The sequence below is a fragment of the Lissotriton vulgaris genome, chromosome 9 (assembly GCF_964263255.1).
Source record: "Lissotriton vulgaris chromosome 9, aLisVul1.2, whole genome shotgun sequence".
Taxonomy (NCBI): domain Eukaryota; kingdom Metazoa; phylum Chordata; class Amphibia; order Caudata; family Salamandridae; genus Lissotriton; species Lissotriton vulgaris.
In genome coordinates, this window is record NC_141697.1 from 441,605,955 (window position 1) to 441,633,731 (window position 27,777).

At 45.3% G+C, this 27,777-nt stretch overlaps 1 protein-coding gene across 3 annotated transcripts in view; it reads left to right on the forward strand.

The window, feature by feature from the left end:
* Nucleotides 1-27,777, forward strand: part of KIF26A (kinesin family member 26A) — a 245,750-nt gene that overhangs the window by 85,505 nt on the left and 132,468 nt on the right. For 2 of the 3 annotated variants that reach the window (XM_086937892.1, XM_086937893.1), the window contains exon 3: nucleotides 7,857-8,357. In XM_086937892.1, the coding sequence (XP_086794018.1) occupies nucleotides 7,857-8,357 (501 nt within the window). The remainder of the gene's footprint in view (nucleotides 1-7,856; nucleotides 8,358-27,777) is intronic. The other variant, XM_086937894.1, reaches the window with a different exon arrangement.

Here is a 27,777-nt window from a genome sequence, read left to right on the forward strand (position 1 = left end):
CCCCCTGAAGATAGCGTTGGTGCTGTATGTGTGCCAGAGCTATCGGTATTACAGAAGGGGCGGCACAAGCGTCTGCAGCCCCTTCTGTAATACCAAAGTGCCCCGGGGTGCGCAAAGTGGGCGCAACACCCTTTGCAACCCCAGGGGACTCTGTGTAATATGGCACATGGTATGTTATTTTACTGAAAGGCTAGCCATTGGGGAGTGAAATTCACCAGTAAACAACAAGCCCACCCCACAACTATGAGCTGAGAAAATATCACAGGGTAAACGTTTCTGCATGACTTGATGGTTCAGGTTTTTTTGTTCCAAGCTCTGCTGATCTTTCAACTAGTTCTGTAAGCTCTACTTATATATAATTGAATGCATAAACAATATTTCAATTATATGGCAATCTGTGTTTGAAACTAAATTAGAAAAGAGAGCATGCGTTTGATTCATTGAGTCATGTTCAAATGAAAAGAAAAGTTGGAAACATGCTGCTGATCTGAATTCATTTCCCTTTTTAGGATTCAGAAAGAATCCCACAAGTAAGTTTAGATATTAATGACTGTCATAATAGGTGGCTGGAGCCACTTGGGAGGGGTGGTGGGGAAGGGGTGTCTGGGTTTCCATGTAGAAGGCTTCCTCCCCTGGGTTTATGGCAACAGCCTCAGTGGGGTCATGTGGGGAGAGTGAGAAAGAGAAAGCGAGAGAGAGAGAGAGAGAGAGATAGAGAGAGGAAGAGAGAGAGAGAGAGAGAGAGAGAATGAATAAAAACAGAGAAGAAGGGATTGGGGCTGGCTTGAACTTTTTTGCCAGGGCGGCTTTTGGTTTACAGTTCAGCCCGGGGTGGCAGGCAATGTTGAGAGGGTGGCGAAGCGGCGACCCTAATTCTACACCCTAATTTAAAAATACCTCGATTGATGCAGCATCCCTGTCAAAGACTCCCCTCCCCTCTAAATGAGCTGCTCTGATGACCTAGGGGTGGGCAAAGATAAAGGTGGGGGTGGAGTTTAGGTGCTAGCCCCTGGGCATGGCTCCTTCAAAGTACACCAACTGAATCTGTTCTCAAAGGTTTTCAAAACAAGATTAATGAAGTCCTCTATTAGAAGTTCTAGTTGACCAGTTACAGATGGCTTCTAGAAGTACGTTGATTTTTGGATACAAAATTATGAGAGCTGTAGCTCATTAGACTAAAACAACAGCTAAAGTTAGAGCACCAATTCTGTGTTCATGCTAGTGGCTTATTCTTCCATTCTAGAAATGTGTGTATGTGAAATTGTAGAGGTTTTCCTCTGTAATCATGAAGTTATTTTAAAACTTCACTGTCTTGGTGAACTTGCAGAGTGTCTGAATAAAAAAAAAAAAGCTTTGGATGAACATTGTGGCAAAAAATTGGTTTACTGGCCAACCAATCTATGATTATCAGTGCCTTTGCTATGCAGCATCAGGGGCATAACAAAGGCTCCTGCGGTGCAAGGGGAGTAACCAACCTTTCCGGGTACCCAAAACTATTCAAGGGACTCCCACTCAGAATCATGTCAATGAGGATTTGTGAGATATGGAATACTCGGGTACCTTTTCACATTCTGCAGGTGAGCCCCACCATTTTGCGTTGTGCCATTGCATAGCATTGGCTATCGGATTTGTCTACAGTCAGTAAGTTAACTTGGTGAGTTCCAAGCCGCCTGCAGTGATCTGTGTACAGCGTACAGGTCCTGGGTCAGAATCTTGGTAGGGTCAAATCATCCTTTCATGATTTTGAGATCAATGAAACAATTACAATTGAGCTGGGAGAAATAACTTGACCTGTTCTGTACAACGCTTCAAAGTACAGGGCCTCCGGCAGTAAATACTTTATTTGCTGCATTTTTTAGTAATACATATATATGTATGCTCTGTGTTTCCTGCCCTAAATTTGGAGCAGGTCATTGTAGTGCAGTTACTCCATTGAACCCGTGTGTGATTTCAGGGAAATTGCTTTGTTTCTTTATGCCTTTGTTACTGAGATTAATTTTAAAAGTGCTTTGAAATTCTCTACTTTTTTTCTGAGCACAGGGCTTTTGCTTATCTGTAAAGTGACTTTACTGTGATCTAAGTGCAGGCGGTTGGTTGTTATGTATGTGCTGTTTTTGTAAAGTGCTCTATGTAGATTTTTACCTGCTTCAAGGCGCTTTGTCTGTCTGTACAACATGAGGCCAGTAATTCAGGTGTAATTATGCTTTTGGGCAAAAGTTTTGGTTCAGTGTTTAATTTGTAAAAGTGCCAGGGCCCAAGTCACTTCATAGGAGCTCACGTGGCACATCCACAGTCCTGCCACTGCTGCCAAATGCCAGCACCAGCATTACCTGGTGCTAGATTTATATTTTAAAATAAACAATCCACTGTGATGAATTCCTATAAATAGACACACAGCGCAACCATGTGGTGTAGTCCCATAATAAGTGCTGGAGTTTTACAAATAGGAAGCTGGTGCCGAGCACCGGATAACACCGGCACAAATTAAGCACTGACGTGTGGGTTTGATTGATGGCTAGGCCCTGAGGCCAACCCTTCTATGCACAGCTGAAGGACTGGTGATCAAGCTCAGTAGAGGTTTACGCCAGCTGAGTGTTAGGTATAAGGCCCGACCAGAGACAAGGAACTGTAGCCAATCCACACTGCCTGCACAAAGCCAAGGGTGGTGGGCTGTGGGATTGGTCACAAGTGGAGAGCTCTGCCCAGGGGGGATCTGGAGGCCAGGCCCTGTGGCCAAGTCCATGCACAGTAGAGCATGGTTCGCCATGGAGGGTTGGGCGCAGAGCTTGGACAGATTCCAGGGGGAAACAGCATTTATACCGCGGCTCGAGGCACGCTGTGCCTTAACAGGATGGTCCGAACCATGGATGCGTCTTAACAACGCATTCCTGTATCACGCAAGTGGTGACAATGACTTGACTTAAGGAAGGCGTTGTTGGATTGATGTTGGACTTTAAGTCTAACATCTTCCCTGCTGTTGCACAGACTGGAGTTGGAATAGTAAATTATACTATTCCAAATCCAGTGCGTGCCCTAAGGCAAGTCATTGTAATTGCGTGGTAAGGGAATGTCATTGCGTGGTAACGGAATGAGTGGTAAAGGCGCATTCATTGTTTGGACCTTGTTATTAAGGCAGGCGGGATTAACGCCTGCATGGTTCCGACATACAACCGGGCCCAGGCTCTTTGGAAGCCAGAAAAGAGGGACATGAGCCATGGATGCCCTGATGGCTGTTGACACGTGTTTTAAACAGGACTCTGTCATTATTAGGCAACTAGCAAGGCTGGGCAAGAACAGGGGAGATATGATCCGTGCTGGGGATGCAGCAGCATTCTGTTTGCACGTGTTTAAGCATGCATGTGGTTGTAAGAGCAGGCAGCAGAGATAAACAAGCCACCGCCACTATTCGTGTCGCAGTAGACATCAAACACAGCCCGCATTTGTATTCCAGTCCAGCACTTCGTCCTGTACGTGCAAAGCGTTCGATTGCTTTTCTTTTTTTCTCTTTTTTTTGCTGAGCATCCATTCTGCTCCCGAGAAAAGAGGTAATCTAAATCAGGCCTCATCCTTCAAAGCGTTTATCAATAACGAAGATGTTATTGGATACTGCAGCGAGCCACGTGAGGCCCAAACAGTAATCCGGGTGCAGCCAGCAGAAAGCGCCGCAGAGTCAAAAAGTCGTTAATATGGATCCTCGTGTCGGGAGGGCAGTACTTTCCATTCTCCCCAAACAGGTCGATAAAAAAGTATCGGCCTCGTTTATCAGTGGCTGATTTTAAAATAATATTTTAACTCCTGTGTCTGAGTGTTTTTGTCTGTGCCGCCGAAACGCATCTTTAGCCGCGGCTCTGTGGTGGCAGGTTTGCAGAGGAATCCCTCCAATTATAGGAGGGAGGGGGAAACTTGAGGTAATTAGTGGTGTTGGTGTCTCGGAGTTTGGTTTTCATCGTCTGTTCACACCGTAGGCAGAGAGGCTGGTCGAGGGGGTAAGGTTACACAGGGCACAGGGGGGGTGGGCGGGTATTATTTCAGTGATGGCCCCTTCCCAAGACCGTTTTCACACAGCGGGCTTCCCTCTTTCTGACCCCGACGTGGACTCGGCGCAGACTGGAAGGACCCATCTTTCTCTCTCGCAAGGTACATTTTAAGATACATTTGGTTGCTTCAAATTGCATATTTATGTGAAGACGCCGTGACCCCTGAAGGTCAATGGTACTTTATTGTGACGCAGATTGTGTGAGAGTCTGGTTTGAGTGTCAGAAAAACATAACTTGGGCAATTTGGAACATACGCGAAACGTAACAGAATATAAACGACCGCGGGTGTGCGCATGCGCGTCAAAGACCGTGTTAGAGGTGTACTGGGAAGTTGGATTGGCAACCTTGGAACCAGGCGAACGGGGGCATTGGCACACCCGTGTTTCCACAATTGTAAGAAAAGTACTTTGCTTCTGATTGATTCAGTCCGTTGTGTGTCTAAATTGGGTGCAACTACAAATGGCAGGGGTTAAGCATGCAGAAAATATTACGCATACCAGCCAGTCTGCTTCTGCCATAAAAGCTTTCGGAGTGAAAACAGCCAGTTCTCAACCCGGTATCCGCCCACAGTAGGCTTAACATGTTAGGCCTTTGGTTTTAATCTCTTCCTTCTTAAGTAAAAGTTTGCTGCTCCCCAGGAAGGCCTGCTCCAGCTGTTCCGCCCGGGGTGATGCTCCCTTAGCAATGACTTTGTCAGTGGTAGTAAAACTCTCGGTTTAATGAGCTAGGCTTGACTTTTAACTTGAGTTTAATGCTTTTAGCAATTACTTGTGCTTCCTTTAACCTTCACGCCCATCCGTGCGGCCAGGTGTTTTTGTCACAGACTGGAAAAATAAAAAAAAGCGCCGAACGAGCACATCTGGCGCATCACTGAACTCCCACCATAAAGACGAAATGGCCGTAAAACTGCGCCAGCAGTTTCCGGGCTCTCGTGCAAACATTTCTTCAGAACCTCACCTTATGGAGGAATTGTAGCTGTGAAGTATTGTGCATTGTTGCACCGAGGCCCAGTTGCACTGTGCAAATCCTGCAGATGAGCGGTGCAGCAGGGACTGGGCCAAAGCTAGCACTGCTCTCTCACTGACCACAACAAAGCAAGGGATTATGGGTGAAGATGCAATCCAGGTTCCATGCCCTCAGCCCCTAGGCTCTCTGCTGGGACTTGCCCGAATAGGTCTGATTAATACCAGTTGAGATGGTCATTTGAGAGCTGGACACAGAATTTCCAAATGTCTGGAACTGGACCAGCTTGCCGGACAAAAAGGGGCTGTTGTACGCTTTAGGAGCACATGCCCCCTCCCTGTTTATTGACGTGGCAGTCGTGATATAGCAAACCTGGAAGGCTTGGTTCCATGTATTGAATGGCATGCTTTTTGCAACATAGTTTATTCTAAAATGTATGTTAATCACTCATAGCACTTACTGTGTCAAACTTGCAGGCAGACAGATCTTTCATCATCGTGAGGCCAATAAATGACTGCTGAGTAATAATATTGCTTAACTTTTACAGCGGCATGCAATCAAGACATTGTTATCAATAATTTAGAAAATTAATCAGAATGTGATTTAATCATAGTAAGACTGTGTTAAATTATCCAACTTTATGGATTAGGAAGATGCTATTTGATTATTGCACACTGCTCGCTCTCTTGCCTAGTGTGCATTGCTGTTCTTCTGCATGGTCAAGAACATGTAGTGACAAGGTATCTTTGGGTGTTTAACAATGTATACTTGGTACGCCAGCCAACAGATGGGTTGCTGGCTCCTGGGTGGTATCGTACAAGTACAGTGGAACAGTACCACTGAGACGATTATAGTGTACTTTTTATAGGTGGGACAGCCTCCAAGAAATACCAGTCTTTCTAACCAAATCTTAAAAATACACCTACAGACCAGAGAGCACTCACTAGTAGGCGCTAGCTTTCTGACCTTAAACATACTTGAAATGGTCACCTACTAGTGCCAGCTCCCGAATTTAAAGATGGTGAAAGGCTTCCTAACTTTAGAGGTCTACATGCCTCCTAACTCTTGAGGTAAAAGGGCTCCTGCCTCTAGGTTTCAAAGGGCTCTAAAACCTTCGAACCCTAGTGATGAAAGGCCCTACGCCCCCACTGATGTCTTGCTTTTAATTCACACTGTAAGAGGTATCCTAACTCTACTGAGATATATGGTTAGAAAAAGGCACCTTAAATACAGCTGTGAAAGGTTCTTTCAGCAAGCGCAGGACTTTACCTGCTTGTGTTGATGTTTTCACTCATTCTTGCATTGTGGTGTGATTGTATGTACTTAAATAGATGGCTAGAGGCCTGTTAACTCACACGGTTTCATGCACAAGCACATGGCCAATCACAGGGTGAGCTGGAAACCCTTGCACAGAAATGGTGTGAACGATCTATACAGCAGGGCTCCTATTAAAACCTTCGTAGGACAAATAAGTGAGGGTAGATGTGGCTGTTTATGCAGAGCTGGATGTCCAAAGCCCCACTTGCCATGTCCCATCCCTTTACCAAGACCACACCCCTTCTCTCAGTAGAGTACACTCATGCAGTGAAAAATATACTTTGATTGGCAGGTCTGCTGCTACTGTTAAGCTCCTTTATGTTAGGCGCTTTGATGCTATAGGAGTGTTTAGTTGCATTATATAAAGTCTAATTAAATTAATGCACACTCGTAGAGTTCACAAGGCTTATATCAGCAATGTGCACTAATTACATACATAGGTGTGTGTAAATGTTGATATTATTTTTTATCATGAATCGAAAGGGAATTCCCAGTAGCATAAGCATGTGCACACAGGTGTAAGTTGGGTATGGCATGGGTTACACACGTAAATCCGTTACCGTTTTTTAAAATGACTAAAGTGTGTTTGAATGAATACCTTTGGCATTTGCAGCACCATTCATCCATTATGCTATTGTATATCTCCACAGCCAATGTCCTACAGTTGGTTGCTACATTTTCATGTAACTGTGTGCTAACTGTGGCACTGCTTTTTTTTTTGTTAAACCACAGCATAGACCCTTATTTCGGCTTGGCTCCTAAATCCTAGGGTGGTAACCTGCTGGAGTATTGATGTTACTACAATCAGAAGTCGTATTACTCCTGAATTCAGAATCTCGGTACAATAAAATGCAGTAAATCATGCAGACCAATGGGTGCAAATACTACCCCTGTTGCTACGCATGGTAGTACCACATTTTAATGCTCTCTATTACCAGCAGCCTTTTGCTGGTGGTAACTTTCTTGGTGCTATGCAGTGTTACCATTCTACCATAAAACTGTGACAATGGTAGAAATGAGCAGTCACAGAACTCCTGCAGATTTCTTTCATTTGATTCACTGCTCTCAGGCATCAGGATGTCTTAGAGTAACCTCAGCTCTCAGTGGTGTGGGTCACATGGGTTCTAGGCGATAGGTCGCCACTGAAGGGCAGCACAGTGGAACCCTCAGAATGGAATTCTTGCATCGGAGGCTACTCTTTTTCCAGACTAAAATCCGAGACATATTTGATGTCTCCAAGAGAGCAGTTAGTTGAGCAATTAACAACAAATAGATGGGTGGTTATGAAGCACGTCGCGCGTTCCTCATGTACCGCCATGATAATTATTTTCATGCTGAGCCTTCTGCACAGGCGCACGCTCCCAGTTTATACATTAGTTATGGATAGCGAACGAGCTAGCTGATAGCTCACTGTGCGTGTATTAGTGGAATAACTCCCAAGCCCACTGCCTACAGGTAGCGGCTGGAAGCTTACAGTGTATGCTCAGGTTTTATGCGTTATTGTCCGCTAAATTATGACTGTCTTTCTTTTCCTTGCAGGACCCGAGATTTACAGCTTTAATTTTTGACAAGCTTCAAGTGCCTGACCATCTACAGAAACACAGGAATGAAGGCGAGAGTCGCTGCGACACCTGTGCCACCCACCTGAACCAGCTCAAGCAGGAAGCCGTTCAGATGATCCAATCGCTCAACCAAGCCAGCTGCCGAGAACTCACCGACCCCACGGCAGCAAATGTGTGCCCGAGGCTGGCTCCCCAAAGCATGGTCACCGTGTCTTCTCCGAGGGACTTTGCTCTGCTTGCTGGGCAGGTGGGTAGACCTTCTGGAAAAGCAACCAATCATTTTTGTGCAACAGAGAGAACGCGGGGGTTTGGATGGACCCAGGGTGCAGGCGGCTTCCCCAACAACAGCGTCCAAGTAACTGTAGGCCCCAGCAGCCTCAGTGGTGCTCTGAGCTCGGTGACCATCCAGGCTCAGCAGTACCTGGAGGGCATGTGGAGCATCTCACGGGTGAACAGCTTTCTTCCGCCAGCCTGTCTAGTAAGTATGATTGAATTAAACATGACACATTACGGGCGCCTTCCCTGAAATTGTACTTTAAGAGTTTTCAAGGTTATTGTATGACTTAAAAAGAAATGTAAACACAGTGTGACCAGCAAGTGGGCAAGTGGTGGGAATAGAGAGATTATGGGAGAACGTGGAGACCTATTTGAGCTCATAGTGTCACTACTTCTCATCTTTGTTATGATATTTCATTTGGATACCTGCTTACCTGAGGGTGCGCTTCGCGGAGGGCTGCGAAGGTATGCAACTGATGAACACACCATGTCAGTGAACAATGAGGTTGCAGTGAGAGTGAATAAAATGCCGGTATTTTGAGTGATCTTTCAAATTGGTAATAGGTCAGGTTGACAATAGAGCGAGATCCAATGGATGACAGCACACTCCAAGATTCCCCTTCCACCTTTGCAAGCTGACAGTGCAGGGCTACTGGCAAATGCAAGGCTGTAGACACAAGTTATGGAATAAAGTATTGAAAAATCACTTTAAGAGATGGATATCCAATGATGAGAGAAGCGAAACAAGTGTCACTAAAATAGAGCAGTTATAGCCTAGCAGGTACTGAGGTGACACATGTTGAATTCCAGATGGTGTAAACAAAGACATGATAGAAAAGAATGGTAGAAGCAAGATATGTTTTTGATAATATAGGTGTCACCAAAGGACCAAGGAGAAATGATTCCTGAGTTTGATGGCCTTATACTGTATGTGAAGACCGCTGAGCTGGCTTTTAGATGTGACTTAGCAATGCAATTGTCTGCCAGACCTGTTATTACCTATTATTTAACAAATACAGAGAGCAGGCTTTGGCACTGACCCACAAGAGAGTTACCCTCCCACCTGATGCTATCTGGTGTATTATTGCACCTCCTATGGAGTGCTTGCATTTCAGTCAATGAGGGACTATTTTAAATCTCAAATGTACACTAGATCATGAATATTACATTTTATTTCTCTTAGATGCACTTTATCTGAAAACAATCAATTTTTGCCCGTTTTTTCACTGCAGTATTCCTTTGTAACATATTTTAGTTAAAACTCTAAATCCGACCTATTGACTTCGCCAATGCTTGTCTACCTTGTCTCTCTTAAGTGCTGGTCTTATGGTTTTTTAACCACAGTATTGAGTTTTTAAGATCTGGATAAATATCAAGTTCCTAATGTAAACATTTTCGATGCCTTCAAGAGAAACAGATGTGGGGTTGTAAATCTGTATTTTGCCATATATTCCTATTTTGAAGATACTACGGCCATGGATATAGTGGAGTCGATATTTGTGCAGGTCGATATTTCTGCCCCAGTACTGTGATATACAACTATGTCATGGATCACCTGGCCTGAGACGTGGTTTCAGCTGAAATGTTTTGTTCTGTATGATCCACAGCAGATATAAGCAGATGGACGCAAGGTCGTATAGGGTACAACAACACACTAGTATTTCAAGTAAAATGCAAAGTGAGTGGCTACGGCTGCCTCTCGGGAACCCCAGCACAAGGCAAAGCAAGGTGTATAGGACAACAGGTACTAATGAGGTGACAGTACCCATGCCATTGGTTCAGCTGAAGGTGGTCTGGACATCGTGACTGGGGTGGGTTGTGGAGTGTGGAGTGTGGGATGTGGAGTGTGTGTTCTGTTACTAGGGCTTGGGAATCCTAGTGAGAGGATCGGAGGTAAGAGAGTGAACCTTTGCACCTCTTTGGAAATGTACTTTGGCACGGTTTGGTGACTGTAGTAATGATTTCGCACCATCGTCAGTATCTTCTACAATGACCCTAATTCTGCTTTTACGTAAACATGCTCATTTAATCCGCTAATCCGTATTGAAATAGATATTGAGTCAAGAGTTCCACTCTAACCATTTCTTGCCTGCCTCCAATAACAGTAAATGTCCTGTTTCAGTGCAGCACCTATTACTGCATGTAGACTGGTTCTAAATGTTCCCAATTTCTGCTGATGAGGATATTCCGAAGCAGGAGATTAAGAGATGTGCATGGGATCACACAAGTAGGCCACGTGCATAAGCCAGGACTGAAACCTAGGCTCTATTAGGTCGGGCTTCAAATACAATTCTTGTAAACGCACCAATAGATCGTGCGGCTGGGTTCACCTGTAACATAAATGGGCAATAATGCTACTAATAAATATAAGCAGCATAACCATTCTAATTAAATTAAATGAGGGTATTGCCCGATTTCAGGTCGGAAATAAGCTAATTCCCCTCCCAGCTGTTTCCCACCATTTTCTAAACTTAGATAATAATGACGACAAACATCATTAATATTGGTACATAAATGCATCATTTTGTGATGTCATTTCAATTGTTCTAATGAAATGAGCACTGGAATTATAACTTTGCCATGTACACTTAGAAAGTGAAAAGGGACAAACAGGGCATAACATGACGTTAGAGCTCTCTGCCAGGTAACAATGCATTCTGGAAGACTCCTCAAGACCTGACTCTTCGAGCAGTAGCAGCACCCTCCCACCCCCCCTCCCCTCAGCACCTTGGGACCCTCACGTGTAAGTAGCGCACTTTACAAGTACTCTGATTGATTGATTGATAAAGTGCTCTGATACCTTTGGGTGTGTAGTCAATTTCTGGTTAGCTGAATATCTATTGTGGAGCACTTGATATGAATTCCAAAGGACTTCCAGAGGCATATCAAGTTCATGACTGAATCTCAGGAGTCGCTACCAAACAAATAAATAAAAATGAATGTGTCAGTCTGTAACACAACTGGTGCTCACATGGCGAAACATCAGCCCTCATCCTCCTGGACCTTTCAACCACCTTCGACACGGTCTGCCATTGCACTCTAAAGACACGCCTCCTAGAAGCCGGAATCCAAGAGAAGGCTCTTGACTGGACCACGTCCTTCCTCTCCGGCAAAACTCAGAGCGTCCGCCTCCCACCCTTCCGATCTGAATCCACCGACATCATCTGCGGCGTCCCCTATGGCTCATCCCTCAGCCCGACGCTGTTCAACATCTACATGGGCCCCCTCGCACAAGTGGCCCGCCATCACGACCTCAACATCATCTCCTACGCTGACGACACCCAGCTCATCCTCTCCCTCACCAAGGACCCACACACTGCCAAAACCAACCTCCACGAGGGAATGAATGCTGTTGCAGACTGAATGAGGAGCAGCCGTCTGAAGCTGAACTCGGACAAGACAGAGGTCCTCATCCTCGGACCCACCCCCTCAGCCTGGGACAACTCCTGGTGGCCGACCACACCGGGAACATCACCGACACCCACCGACCATGCTCGCAATCTAGGATTCATCCTCGACACCTCCCGCTCCATGTCTAAGCAGGTCAATGCCGTCTCCTCTTCCTGCTACATCACCCTCCACATGCTTCGCAGGATCTGCAAGTGGATCCTGACTGAAACAAGAAGAACAGGGACACAGGCCCTCGTCAGCTGCAGACTGGACTACGGCAATGCACTCTATGCAGGAATCCCAGCCAAACACCTACGATGACTACAACGCATCCAAAACGCCTCCGCCCAACTGATCGTCAACGTCCCCCGCCGCAGCCACATCACCCCCCACCTGAGAGACCTACACTGGCTCCCCGTCGGCAAGAGGATCATCTTCAAGCTCCTCACCCACGCATGCAAAGCACTCCACAACGCTGGACCCGCCTACCTGAACAGCAGACTCAGCTTCCACACCCCCACCCGCCAGCCTTGCCCTCGCTGCTGTCCCCCGCATCCAATGAACGACCTCTGGTTGTAGATCCTTCTCCTACCTCGCCGCCAAGACCTGGAACACCCTTCCTACACACATACGGCAGACCCAAGACTTACTCGCCTTCAGAAGACTCCTCAAGACCTGACTCTTCGAGCAGTAGCAGCGCCCCCCCTCCCCCTCCCCTCAGCACCTTGGGACCCTCACGTGTAAGTAGCGCGCTTTACAAGTACTCTGATTGATTGGTTGATAAAGTGCTCTGATACCTTTGGGTCTAGTTCACGCTATATAATCCTATGGTTGAATAGGAAAACTGTTCTGCATTATGTATTTAGGATGCAACCTCCCTGCCTTCATTCCTCAAATGGACCTCCCTTCAAGGAGTGCAGAAGTGCCATCTCAGCAAGGGTCAAAAGGGAAGTACCAGATGGGTGGGCATCAATCCAAGTTTGTCTTGGTTTGCCTCGCTACTTCCCTACATTTTGAAACATCTCCAAGTCACCTTTTCCGTTAGTAGTGGCAGCTCCTCTGTGAACAGTGCCAGAGTAGTGCAGACCCCCGGCCATGTTTGCCTGTGCATGCTCTTTTGATGCTCTTCATGACGAGTTATTGCTCTAGCATTGCTGCGCCCAATCAAGACTGTGGGAGCTGGGAAATATTTCCCATCAGCACATGTAATGGGTTGTGATGAAAGTGTGCCACTCCCTCAAAAAAAGAAGAAAGTGTTCCAATGGAGACTGAAGAAGGACTGATGGCACATCACACCAACGTATGCTGCTTCATCAGTAGGACATCACAAATACGGGGGTTGCTATATTTGAGTCCACAGGTTGTTGGACTGCAATATTCACAATCCCTGAGGTACAAAGGCTTCTACATACTTTTGCAAAGCAGGAATACTTAACACTTGCACAGGGAGGGACCTATCCACGCCAGTTTTATAAGATAGAAGCTAGCTATATAATGATTCCCATTTTAATTTGTTCTCTGCAAATTTATCCTGAGTGGAAATCTTGAAACTCTGGCCAGGATCAGCTCCTCGATGCACCGACATTGCATAACAATCAACTCAATCTATTGCCAGTGAAGAGTGACCAGGCACCAGATCCGCGGGGACAGTCCGGGTTTTTCACCAGATGTCCTATGAAATTTCTGTAAATTTAGAACGTGCCCTGGTTTTCAAAGATGGTCCACTGAACGCAGAGAGAGGCACATCTTCATGCCTTTCCAGTGCAGGATTAGTTAGAAGCCCTTATCAGAAAGCAATGTAATTAACACAGATGATATTATGTGTAAAAGTGGTACTTAAGGCCCATTGGGTGTGCTTAGTGTGTCTGTGTGTACTGTCAATTAAGCAAAACTGTGCATCTCAATCGATGCATTGTTGTCCTACTTCTATGTTTGCGAAATGTTCCAGTTTCTGATTTTCAAAAGATGGACACTCTACGCTGCGGCTCAGCAGACATCTCCAGTCCTACAATATGCAAATAAAATAAATAAATAATGATTAATAAATAAATGTGATCAATTTTTTATTTCTCTATACCCTTTAACTCATCATCACATTCCTCTGATCAATCTTCCCTGTTCTTTAAGCGAAACAAGCTGACAGCAGGAAATCAATGCTCTTTTCGTCTATCTTGCCGTCCATCGATCACCGTGGACGTGCGGTAGCATGTAACCTTTGAATTCTTTCAAAAAGTCAGAGGCAAGCAGTTTGAGCCACAATCAGAGCCATATCTTTACATTATAAGGCATAAGATAACAACATAGGCACTTTATAAACGCTGGCACTCCTCGGCTGTTCCTAGCTAGGTTCACTCTAGAGGAGGTGAAGACTCCCCTGTCGCATTCAATTCTAGCAGTGGTGAACACAGTTTCCATAGGAAATTCATATGCATGTATTATGTCATGTTACAGAGATTTGAATTGTACCATAGTGCCATTAGTATGGCCTTGCAGCGCTATCAAATTTTGGGTACCTTCATGCACTGGTCTCAAGGATTCCTTAACAATCTGGAATCAGTTTCGGATTGCTTGAGGGAGTGGGTCATCGGTATGACTCAGGTTAATGTGCTGCTTCTGTGTGTACGTTTGTAAGTGTGTTACAGTGGTTAGTGCTTTTGTTTTGTGAAACCAGAGGTGTATAGCAAGCCAGGTAAGGGCCATTTCAGAGGTTTGGCATGTGCATTTCTGATCTTGAAGTATGTGTCTGAGGTGATTGAGAGTATGGTGTCTTGTTAGGGTTCACAGTATCCCTTTGAACCAGATTAGCTGTGGGTGCTGTTGGTGTGTTGTCATGGAGGTGCATGTTGTCTTATGAACATGATTGTACGTAGTAAAGTGTGCACCGTGTGTCATTGGATCAGAAACATGATTATGGCGATGTATCTGCGGTCCATGGAAATTCCACAGCACAACTGCGTGCAGCTCGCGTTAAGGATCATATGGAAAAAACAGCACGGTTGGCCAACTAATTTGTCTACTATGACTTAAAGCCAAACATGTGGTGTTGTGGTCCTCATGGGACTTCGAGAAAATATGCAAACTGTAGAGACCATGAAAGCACTACAACTGGAAAAATGTGGTTCCTGTTATTTTCATTTTTGTAGTTGAAAGCAGCAGGCAGCTCATCTGCCATGGAAGCGTCAACAATGCCTGCTGTTGATTTACAGAATGTAGGACATTTAATTCTGGCTATGCTTTTCTGAGAAAGTGGGTGAACTAGTAACAGGGAATGAAGGGATGAAAGGAAGCGATCCGGAGAAAAGGCCCTTTCTACTCGATTTTCTAAATCCAAGAACACTTTTTGTGGGTTATTAGCTTTCCTGTGAAAAGACTACAAGGATGGAACAAAGCATCACATTGTCACTGATCGAAACATGTACTTCTTTATTGTGGCTTCTTGAAGATGCTCAGTCTTCTGGCAGCTGGTGGGTAACAGTGAGTTGGGAAAGCACAGAATTAGACCAGCTCCCACCAACATCCTCTGCACCAGGCTTCTTCTGTCCCATCTGGCTCCCTGTAAAAGCGAGACAGCAAAGTAATGGGTGTATTTACTTGAGTCACCCATCCTGGAGCGTAAGGTACAAAAACATTGTGAACTACGTTACAGAATCTTCACCCAATTGGATGATATTTTTATAACCAATATTTAGTGGACTGTATTTATGCAATTTTATATTTTTGTCAAGGATATTCTGGCACACAACGTCTGGAGAACAGAGATGGGCAAGAAGCATATCGTTAGGAAAATGTTGTGTTAGGCTGGTGGTAAACCTACATTATGGGTGGAAAGAGATGAGGAAGGAGTGAGTAACCACCAGGACTTAGGCAATGCTTTGAGTATAAACTTTAAGCCACGAAGCGACAGCAATCGGTGCCTGAGCCAGACCAGGGTTGAGTATCCAAGATAAGAGACCACAGATCCCCGAGAAGATCACCACTCTGGAGTTGGGGAGTGTAGCTTGGTGACCAGCGCCGGCTACTTGGCAAACAAACAAACAAAGAAGAACAACATCATTCCCGGCGTGCGTTCCACCGAATCGCGCAACTTCAAAAATGGCCGCCGCAGTGGAACGCACAACCCTGAAGACGGGAAACCACTATCTCTGATGACCCCGCGAGTCCTGGCGATCGCCGTGTACGCCCGGCTGTCTGCGTATCAAGTCCTCCGTTGTGTTAATATTGCTGCACCATATAATGTCCCCTGTAAAGTGATAAGGCGCCCGGCTGCACCGGAGAGTGGCCCTCCTCCCACCCGCTCCAAGGCGCAGGCTGCCAGCTGCTGTGCCGGGACTGGCCGGGGAACGTCGGCGATCACCCCCTCCCGCCCGCATCACAGCACAGGAGGTTTGGAGGCGGAACCAGGAAGGACGCCGGTTGTGGAGTCGGCTCCCGAAGGCACCGGGAAACGGATGGAAAAGTGAAGCGGCGCCAAGTTACAAGGCATAAGTTACAAGGCAAGGCTAACTGTTGAGACACCCCCTCCCGCCCGCACCACAGCACAGGAGGCTGGATGCGGATCCAGGAAGGACGCCGCTTAGTGGAATCGGCTCCCGGAAGTACCGGGAAGTACAATCAGATATACCTGCGATCTAAGAATTACAACATCAAAAATTCTGCTGGCAAGATCAACACGCTTGGGAGACATAAGGTATTTATTTCACCCCACCCGCCTGCCCACATTTTTAGACTACCTCCTTGTACAAAATGGCGGGGGCCATAAAATCTGCTTACACTCCTAAACTACCTCCTTGAGCAGCAACATGGGGCCATAAAACTGTAGAAATAAATCCTCGCTGGTACCTTTGATGTCCACGAGGCTCCACAGCTCTAATCTCTAACTCCCCCACTTTCACTCCCAGCAAGCTATGAGCAGTGCCTGCCTTGAATAGAAAGGGAAATGGTCCTGCTCTGAGCCCAGAGCAATAACAACAGACAAAGGACCACTATTTCTATTTCTACCTCCCCCTATCAGTTCGGCCATCTTAGTTTGTCTATCCTGGGGAGACCATCATGGACTAGTCATTCCTACCATCGACCTAAAGACCTAAGGCCTCTCAGACTACTTCTGTACAATGACACAGCTGGACGTTTCTTACGCCGGATTTAGATAGTCTGCTTTTTCACAGTGATATTTATTATTATATTCCTGATTGTAGCCAACACACCTCACTTTTGTATCCTGCACGCATCACTTTCTGCATCGATTGCTACCCATATTATTGCCTCGTACAGTAGCACTATATTTTATATTCTATAACCCTAACTGTATCCTGCACATCCCACTTTATTTTCACCGGTAATGCACCGCTTACTACCTCATATATTCTTTCTTTCCTTTGCTGCTCGCTAATGCCACTTGCTGTGTCAGTTAATCTCTGTCATTTTATCTGTGTGTGTATTTTCTCAGCTATATTTTTCATATTTTCATATGCTGTGTCATTTAATCTCTGTCATTTTATCTGTGTGTGAATTTTTTCTCAGTTCTACTTTTCATATTTTCATATTTTCATATTTTATGCCTCATACATTTCTCGCTGCTGCGCACTAATGTCACTTGTTGGTTCTCATAATTATGTGTGCAATGGTATTCTGTCACTGACTCCTGTACCTTACATATTTTAGATTTAGACTACTCACTACTGTCACCTAGATTATATTTGTTATGGTTTGCACAGTGTTATATTCTAGTATTTTGTACCTTACATATTTTTGACTACTCACTAGTGACACCTAGATTATATATGTTATGGTTTGCACAGTGTTATATTCTAGTATTTTGTACCTTACATATTTTTGACTACTCACTAGTGTTACCTAGATTAGATACTTTTATGGTTGCACAGTGTTAACTGCTAGTATTTTTGTCAGTATTATATTGATACTTGTTCTGCACTTGGTTAAAAATGTACTGTCGAATACCCCACACAGATTTGGCACCGATTACTACCTCAAATACCCTGGCAGTTCACTAATGTCAGTTAATCTTGTATGTACCGATTACTACCTCAAATACTGTGCCAGCTCACTAGTGTCACTTCCCACTATATCACTACTATTGTCTGCCTTTGTATACTTTGGATACTGCGTATAGCATTATTGTGCACTCACTAGTGTCACTTTAGGCCCACGCAACTGTTTGGGACAGTGCACCCTTCCCCCCTACACTACACCATCCTAGTCTGTCCTCCCATCATGGAACCCATCGGCAAGCACACATATAGAATCAACTACCCACCCTCACTCACTAAAAAAGCCGCTAAACGCTTTAAACACAACTTCCTGAGGTCCCACCCTGAAACGCCTTGTGCAGACACCTACTTCTCACCAGTCAATGGTTCACTGAACATTGATATTACCTTCCACACCACACGCAGAGCCCAATGGAGAAACACGTTCCGCACCTTACTGACCGTCTCCACCTCCAGGAATTTCGCGCATGGCCAAAAACTCACCATCACTCCTTCCCAACTCTTCCCGGGCAGAACAACCATCACTATTTACAATAACGGGATTATCCTAATTCAATCCACAGACAAGAACCTGGAACTACTAGACAACCTGTTCCCCACGTTCAAACAACACCTCGCCAGTCATCAGCCCCCCACTCATAGCACCCTCAGGCACATCACCCCTGAATCCAGAGCCCACAATCACAACCCTCCTAACCTAGCTCAACCCCAAAACAGCACGCACCTTCCCTCCACCCCCGGCACTCTAGACATTCACCCACCTAATGTAGCTACCTCTCACTCCACACTTACAGACATAGATCCCTCACCCACACATTCTAACGGCACACCCTCCCCCCCCTATAACCTCACCTGGTCAGCCTCTCATACCTCACCCATTCCTGTCACCCCTGACACCACAGCCTCAAACCACATTCATTCTAACCTAGCCCAGCCCCAAAACGACTTGCACCTCTCCTTTACGCCTGACACCCTAGTCACTCATTCACCTACCGTAACTACCTCACTCCCGTCGAGCACAGACACAGTTCAATCCCCCTCATACACCAACCTCCCCACCCCTTCCCCTCACACACCAGCCCTCATCCCCTTCCCCACCCTTGACACCACAGCTCCCACCCAAAACGACATGCACCACCCATTTACTCACGGTACCTTTGTCACTCACCCACCTACCGTAGCTACCTCACATCCCTCAAGCACAGACATAGATCTCGCCCCCGCTTACAACAACTACCCCACCCCTTCCCCCCACACACCAGCCCCCATCCCCGTTCCTCTCATCCTCATTCCTCACACCCCTGACACCACAGCTCCCACCCGCAACCAGTCTAACCTCGATCAACATCGAACTGACACACACAAATGCAATCCCCACCCTTTATCCCCCCCATTCTCAGCCCCCACCTCCACCCATTAACCAATCACACAGAACACACCACCTCCATCAACTCTACTCCACCCTTTCAAAAAAGTACCATCTACAATCCCACTACGCCCCCCAGTCTCACCCCCCACTACCCAACCTCCACCCCCCTCACCACTAATAAACGCCCATCCTCCACCCTACACTCCACGCCTACCACCAATACTCTCATCCACACTACCAACCTCTCCCCTTTGTCACCCACGACCGAGCCTTCCATCCCCACCTCCAACACATTTCCCACAGGGGATCACATTACGGCCTCTCTCCTCAAGCTCAAAGAAGACATGGACATCATCAAACAACAACTACTCTGTCTATCACGCTCCAGTCACCCCTCACCCAACACCCTCCACCAGATCAAACAGGACGTCCACATCATCAAACAAATACTCAGCACACATCCCAGACACCACGCACGCGCCTCCTCCATCATCTCCGCTCCCAACTGGTCCTCCATCCGGGCGGCGAACTCTCGCACTCGACCACCACCGCACTGGACCTCAATCCCTGTTCACCATCGTGAAAACCGCCCCCATCGCTCCTGCAACCCTCTCTCGGACCTAGACACACTCACCCTCCTCCGCTCCTATGACCCAACCCCCCATAGCAACACACCCGACACTCTCACTGCCATTCCCACGATTCAACCTAATCCCCTTAGACCCCCCACGCTGAACAACAGAATCGCTATCCATAGTAACCTGAGTAAAGTCCCCCTCGCTCTAGAACACCCTTCCACCCTCGACACACCCCGTCTCAAATGCACTCTCCTCAACTGCAGATCAGCCGTTAGACACTCCGCCGCTATCGCCGATCTCATCCTAAAATGGGATCTTGACTTAATCATCATGACTGAAACATGGTTAACAGAATCTTCTACACCTATAATGGACATTCTGGTCCCCCCCAACTACCACATCACTAGACTTGACAGGTCTGGCAATAAAAAAGGTGGCGGAATCGCATGTATATACAGGAGCAACCTCTCTGTCTTGAAAGTAACTTCCCCTTCCCTACCCTCCCCAACTTCCTGTGAATATATCTGCCTAGATATTCACAGTGAGGACAAACCGATCTGCACTCTGCACGGCATTTACCACCCACCCGGTGACAACCTTACCTTCTCCCAACAAATCATGGACATGATCTCAGCCAACTCCGGGCGACAACTCACACAAATATACCTTGGTGACTTCAACCTCCACTGGAACGATCATAATGATGCGGTGGTAAAAGGTCTGAAGAACTTCCTTAACGCCCTTGACCTCACTCAAATTTGCAACGTTCCAACACACAAGAAAGGCTCTATCCTCGACCTCATCATCTCCAAAGAGGCCACTATCAAACTCGAATCAATCCATCCCTGTGATTGGTCGGACCATCATACCATCACATTCTTCATCAATGAAAAAGTTAAATTTAACCCCGTTCAACCCGCCAGGCCCAAAGTCTGGAAAAGAGACATGAAAAAGCTAATCTCAAACTCTCTGCCCCCCAAAAGCTGCAACTTACTACTTCCTCCTGCTGGCGTTAAAGATGTCCAATCCTTGACTGATCACTATCTTAACACTATGACCTCAATAATTAATGAAGTCGCACCCTTGCAACTAAAAAAAGCCACCACAAAAATGTCCAATCCCTGGTACGACGGGAGTCTCAATGACGATAGACGCGCCATGCGAATGGCAGAGCGCACCTGGAGATCAGCTCCCTCCGCACTGAACCTAAAAAACCTGAAGAAAAGGAGAAACGCCTACTTCAGGAAAATAAAACGATCAAAATCAGACTTCTTCAGCCGTCAGCTTGACCAAGCCAAAAATCGTCCGAGAAAGCTGTTTGAGCTTATCCGAACACAATCCAAAGAACAACCCCAACATCTCAACACTGTTTGCGAAGCTCCCTCCTGTGAGGACTTCGCCTCCTTCTTTAACCAAAAAACTGACAACATAAAGAATGACCTCCTCATAGACGCAAGCCTCTATCCCAAACCCCACCGCATAGCACCCACGACACCAAAAAACAATGCCACCTGGTCAACCTTTCTCACCTACACGGAGGAAGAAATTGGCAAACTGCTCAGCACTCTGAAACCATCCAATCACCTCACGGACCCCCTTCCTGCCAACGCTGTCAAAGTCCTTACCCCGTCGCTCCTTCCACTCTGGACCAAAATCATTAACAGCTCCCTTCAACAAGGGATCATTCCCGACTCCCTCAAAGTTGGTCAAGTCACACCTTTGCTAAAGAAACCTACAGCTGACCCCTCTGACCTAAACAACTACCGTCCCATTACCAACATTCCGACTCTTGCCAAACTGCTGGAAAAATGCGCACAAACACAATTAACCAAACACATTACTCAGTTTGATCTCCTCAACTCTCATCAATCAGGCTTCCGAGCAAATCACAGTACTGAAACTGCTATGACTCACATAATCGACGACGCCCTCCAAATCCTAGATCATAACGATACTTGCCTCCTCATCCTCCTTGATCTCTCCTCTGCATTTGACACTGTCAAACATGAGAGCTTAATCGAACTACTAAACACGAGAATGGGCCTATCTGGAACTGTGCTCAAATGGTTCACGTCCTTTTTGCATAACAGGTCGCAGAAATTCAAGAGCAACAACTTGATGTCTGCACCAAGACCTGTATCGCTAGGCGTACCACAAGGATCCTCCCTATCCCCAACCTTGTTCAACCTAGTTATGGAACCTCTCACCACCTTGCTGCAGGAATCCAATGTACACTTCCACATGTATGCTGACGACACTCAACTCTATCTCAAATTACAATCACCCAAAGACATCACGCTCTTGAACTCAACGATCAGAAGCACCCAATCGTGGTTGGCCGCCAATCATCTGAAACTCAATGCCCTTAAAACAGAGTTCCTTCTGATCTCACCACCCGCGAAGAGCACTACCGCACAAATGTGGCTTAAAGACCTAACGGCACTCAATGTCCAACCCACCATCGTGGACTCAGCGAAATCTTTGGGCATAACACTTGACACCAATCTCAGCATGCAGGAACACATCAACAAAGCAACTAAGGGAGCGAACTACCAAATCAACACCCTTAGGAAACTTAAACCTTTCCTTCCAACCAAAGACTTCCAAACTGCGGTACAATCGCTAGTCATACCTCGAATAGAATACGGCAGTACCGCCCTCTGCGGTCTCCCCCAAGCCACTACGGCACCCATCAGAGCCTCTCTAAACGCCGCAGCGAGACTTATCACTGGATCAAAAAAACACTCACACATTTCCCCTGACTTCAAATCCCTGAATTGGCTGCCGTTTGAAGCCAGAATACACCTGAAAATCGCTTGTCTGACGCACAAGGCTGTCCACCTGAGCTCACCTACATACCTTGCTCAGAAGCTGACGATTTCAGGAGGTTCCAGAAACACTAGAGGTACAAATAATCTTTTGCTAAAGCCTAAAAGATTCCGCAAGGCAAAAACCTATAAACGCTCCTTCTCAGGAATGGCTCCCAGGATTTGGAACTCGCTCCCCCCTGAAACCAGGCTCATCACCTCTACTATACTTTTCAAGAAAGAAGTAAAAGCGATCCTCATGGCTAAATACACTTGAACCACTACTGGAGATAAACTACAAAGACTTGATACTCATCTGTACTACTTGTCGAACACTTTGTATTGTTATTTCGATTCTGAAATTACCTATTGATTGTTTTATGTTATCACCTCAATGTACCTTTAACATGACTGATGTATCTGCGTATACATGCTCCCCCCTCTGTAAAGCGCTCTGATATCTGCGAAGATCTTGTTCGCGCTATATAAAACTTTCAAAATAAATAAATAAACAGATGAAAGACATAATAGCATGAAAAGGAAATCCTGAAATTGTTGCACAAATGTGTTCAAACAATCAACAATAACTGGAAAACTAGACTTGTACACCTGAAACCTTAACTAAATATGGCCCAGGTATATCAAGTAAAAAGAAGCACTGGATTGTGCTCCTGAAGAAGACCTCAACTACCACACAGCTCCTCTATAGGGGTTGAAAAACGTTGACTTTTGAACCTGTGTGGTTCATTAACAGAACATATTTTTCACTGGAGATCAAATGGGGCATGTGTACTCTCTTTTGGAGAATTCATGGAACTGTGATTTAAGACCAAATTAAAACGAAGTTAGGAACCACATGGCGTCTTCTCTAAAACAACATTGTTTGATCTGTGGTTTAACAAAGGGCATTTTCCAGTTTCATTGATTGTAAAGTGTGGTATCATTTCCAGGATGCAGAATGTGGGATTTTTGAAGACTTTTAGGAATAGTACCAATTCCAGCCAATTGCCGGAGGAGTATGGGATATGACTGCAGCAATACTGGGCTGAAGCTAGCAATGTGATAGCAGGTTTATGTATAACACATTGTTAATTATTTCTAGTTTTCAAACTACCACAGATATTATGCACTGAAAATATACTTATAATTATTATCTGTGGACATGGAAACCAGCTATTCTTTGAAATTCAGTTTTCATACAAGTCCTCTCATAAAAACACAAGATGCTCCACTGTTGAGCTTCACCTTGAACACAAATTGTTTGGCTGTAAAAAGCTGGACTGTGAGTGCGGTTTAACACTATCTGCTTTGTTTGTTCTTCTGTGCTCAGAGATGGTTTGATCCACTCAGTGTTAGTACTCTTTCTTTCGGATGTGGTTCCAGAATAGGCTCCTCATGACTTTTACTTAAATCCCTATTGTGTTGCATTTGAGTAAATTTTTATGTTGAATAAATTAAAATAACGAAATGGTGGGCAGGACAGCACAAGAGGTTATATGCTCACAGCATTAATCATCCCTACCAGTGAGGCCAAGTGGCATGGGTGCCATAAATAATAATGTGCATCATTGATTGCCATATTGGGTTCAAATGAAAATGTAAGAAGGAGAAACTACCAGGGAAAATGGAAGGAAATAAATTCATGGTGAATAGGCCTGGGAAAAATGTCAATTACACTGGTGTAATTCGTATAATTTGGGAATTTCGCATTACGCTTGTTATGCAAAATTCCTTAAATTATGCCACTGTGTATGCCATGTAGCATTATTATGCCACCGTTTGTGTCAAGAGTAGGAACAAGGCAAAAAACCGAAGCGTGAGCGGATTTGTTTGTGGCATTATGTTTTTTCATATATTTTTTAGAGTGAAATTTGTGCTTGCGTCAAAAAATGAGGTAAGAATGCATTTGATGCTAAAATATGGCAACAAGTGACTGATTTGAATTTTGTGTAATTATGCATAATTTTGTGTAATTTTCCCACATTTTTTGTATTTGCAAAAGCAAATCTCGCACATCCCTAGTGGTGAAGCGGTGCACGGCATAGCCCAAGCATACTGTTACTTGCTTATTAATAGTTTGGCAGCCTGTAGGAAGAAAAGTGCTAGAATGTATCAGCAATTTTCAAAAGTAAAATAGATTAATAGAAATAGGAAGATGCAGGATGGATGGGGCTCGTTGGCACTGGTAACGTGAGAGAGTGTCTAGCAATTAAACCTGAATCATAATTGGGGAACCTGAGACAAATTTGTTGATGGGCAAAAATCACTAAAATCACTAGCGGGAAAAAACAAAGTAAGATGGGAAGGATGTAAGTGAACTGTTACATATGTGAATGAATATATCCTTTTTTTGTTCTCACACTGTGCGAGTGTAAATATGACCTCGTGTGTGGACTACTTTCATGTTACTTTTTTGATATTTAGCTGCACCAAACAGTGTTTTGTAACTTAGACTCCCAAAAGGTCAGTCTACTCAGCTTTGCTTTGCTTTGCCATTTTTTGTGTGGGGGGGATGGGGGGGGGGGGGGGGGGGGATTTTTACATAGCGCCAACTAGGCCCGAAGGTATCAAGAGCGCTTTACATGAGCACCAGTTGCGTTACTGACGGACACATTCATTTCTGTTAGGCACGGGGAGATTAAGTGATTTGCCCAGAATCGCTGGATGTTCAGCGTCCCTGTCGAGACTTGAACCCTGTTAACCCAGCATCAAGGTCGACTGCTCTAGCCGTTAGGCCACATCCTCTCCCCAAAGAGGATGTGACCTAACGTTTGTGGAATATTACTGTTGATGAATCTTATTTACACCCAAACTACAAATCTAAACTCTCAAAAAATTTTACAGCTTCAAGGCACCGCATAATCGTCCGATAGCTGTCACAAGCCCATTTTAAAATATGCTTAAGCAGGCTTTCTCTTACTGATCATCCCGAGAGCGTGGAACTCATAAATCTACAGCTTAAGCTTGTCAAAAACATAATCTTCTTCACTGAATCGAGGAACAAGCACGCATTGATTCCAGCAATCGCACATTCATGGCTGGGCTGCAGAGAGACTTATATGGTTACCCTCAAAAGACTTGAGAAAGTGTGGCAGGGGCGGGATTAATTGGTAGAACTAATCTTAGGTCTAACACCCTGGATCACATTAGACTCATCCTGGATTGGCTGCACTGACTCCCTGGCAGGCATGCCCAGATGGGGAAGAGAGCAGCTTCTGAACGTGTCTGTTCTATCAATAAAATGACGCGTGAGAAATAAAAATGATCTTCTGTTGTGAGTTACATAAAATGTAAAGTTTCCTCAGGAATGCATCTGGACAAAAACGAAATAAAATGAGTTTCAAGACAGATATAGTGAGGTGCACACCCTCCTCTCCTTTTATGGTCTTGAGTTATTGAAAGCCCCAGAAATTAAATGAAGGGCACTCTAAGTCAAATATTAAGAGGGGCGCGTGATTGCCCAACCATCTGTGTTCTTGAGTTATTGAAGGTTACCTGCACCTGTAATGTCTACACATTCTCTCTGTTTTTCCCTCAAATCTCTGCATGTGATAGTGAAAGGTCTGGTTAAGCTGTTGCATTCTTAGCATTCAGTCAGTTGCCTAAAGCATGCCTCCCTGAACCTGCTAGCCTTTCAAAAGATAAATAACTTCATGGTGAATAGGCCTGGGAAAAGTGTAAATTGCACTGGCATAATTGGTTTGGTGAAAGTGCATTCCACGCTCATGGCTCATCCCTCTGGAATTCCATGCCCACTCAACTTCGACTTGAAGGCGGGCAGTGCTTAGTTTGGAAAAGAAAGAGGGCCAGTGCCTGAAGATCAGCTCAGAAACCTGCGGGAGGTTCAATTAAATGTCGGATAGCAAGGCTGGTAGGCTTAAATTCATCTGATGCCACTTTCATCAACTGCCAGGCACTCCCTATCCTTCATCTCACTCTTGAAGGTTCATGCTTTCTCCCTGAGTGACGGTTGTTCATTGTTTCTCTCGCTCCGTCTTTCCTATCTGTGTGTGTTTCCCTCTTTTATACTCCATAAATATCTGGTGCAGAAAAATAAGTGCAGATCCCCAAAAATAAACGCTGATGGTCCCCACTGTTAACCGCCGGCTCAAATTAATCACTGAAGACGGTTTTCAGAAGTTCTGAAAAGGTTCAAGGAACTTCTGCTTCTTCTCACCAATAGCCCATACGCTTCTTCACTTTGGAAGGTTTTCAGGTTGGACCCATCTTATCTGCATGACCTGCCCTTGGTTCTACCTGCATGACCTTCCCTAGACCCATCTGCATGACCACCCCTATCTTGCCTGTTCTTCAAATGCTATGAAGCTATCAGAATAGAGAGTGAGTGCTATATAAAAAAAAGACATATGATAGTTTAAATATTGTATGTGTGCTGGTCTTTGCTTGTTACTGCAATCCATACAGCCTTTGTTTGTTCACCGAGAATGGTGCTCACATTATGCTATGCTGAAGCAGATAACAAAATATGAAAAATGGAAATGTTTTAAATTGACGTAAACAGCACTGAATTAAATTAAAATGTTAAATTCCTCTCATAGCCGCCATTTCCTGCAGGTCTGAAAGGGCTGAAAACAGAGTGGCAAATATGCTTTACCTTAATCAACTTTTGGCATTTTAGCTAGCTGAAAGCTGGGATTTGTAGTTTTGTCTCTTCCATTAAAAGAATCAGGCAAAAAGTCCATATATACAGAGAACCTTTGCATTAAAATTTGAGGATTCGATGCTGGTGTAAGGGATGACATGGGACTAGTTGGTACTGAAGCAACAAGGAACCCAGCTGCACTGACCGATGAGCCATAATCGGTGTGATACCGCTCTTAAGGGACTCATGTTGTGGCTCAGGCAGAACCTGGCCTGGCAGATTGGGCTGGACTGTTCCTATTGGAGCAGGGTCAAGGCTGAATTGCATATGGCGGGCCCAAACCGAGGAAGCATGGTATGCAAAATAACGATGAACATCCCAAGTAGCCCCAAGTAATCATAAGTGACTGGAATTTCTTAAAGAATTCCTTCCATCACTTTTTGTATAATTCAGTATGATGCCCTAAGTGCGATGAGTATGCCCAGGCATGTGTGCCATGCTCACTCTGCCACTGAAACCAAGCGACACCCAACTGACGAGCCCCAATTTGGGAAAAGTCAGCCGTGGATTGCTTGTGTTGTGTTTCAAGGAGGACCTGGTTTGGCAGTTCGGGCAGGAATGTTCATATTGGAGCAGGGTCAAGACTTATTAGCATAGGGCTGGCTCCAAACTGAGATTGCATGATGCTGTGAAAAATGATGATGGGCAGAGATCTGGCTTTGAGTGATTAGCAGTGGCGGAGAGTGATTCCAGCATTCCATCCATCTGTTTTATTTTTTGCTTACTTCAGCACAGCGCCTTAACTGTGACATGTAGGCCAAGTCGTGGCCCCTGTGCTCACTGTGACACTGGAACCCTACTGTACCT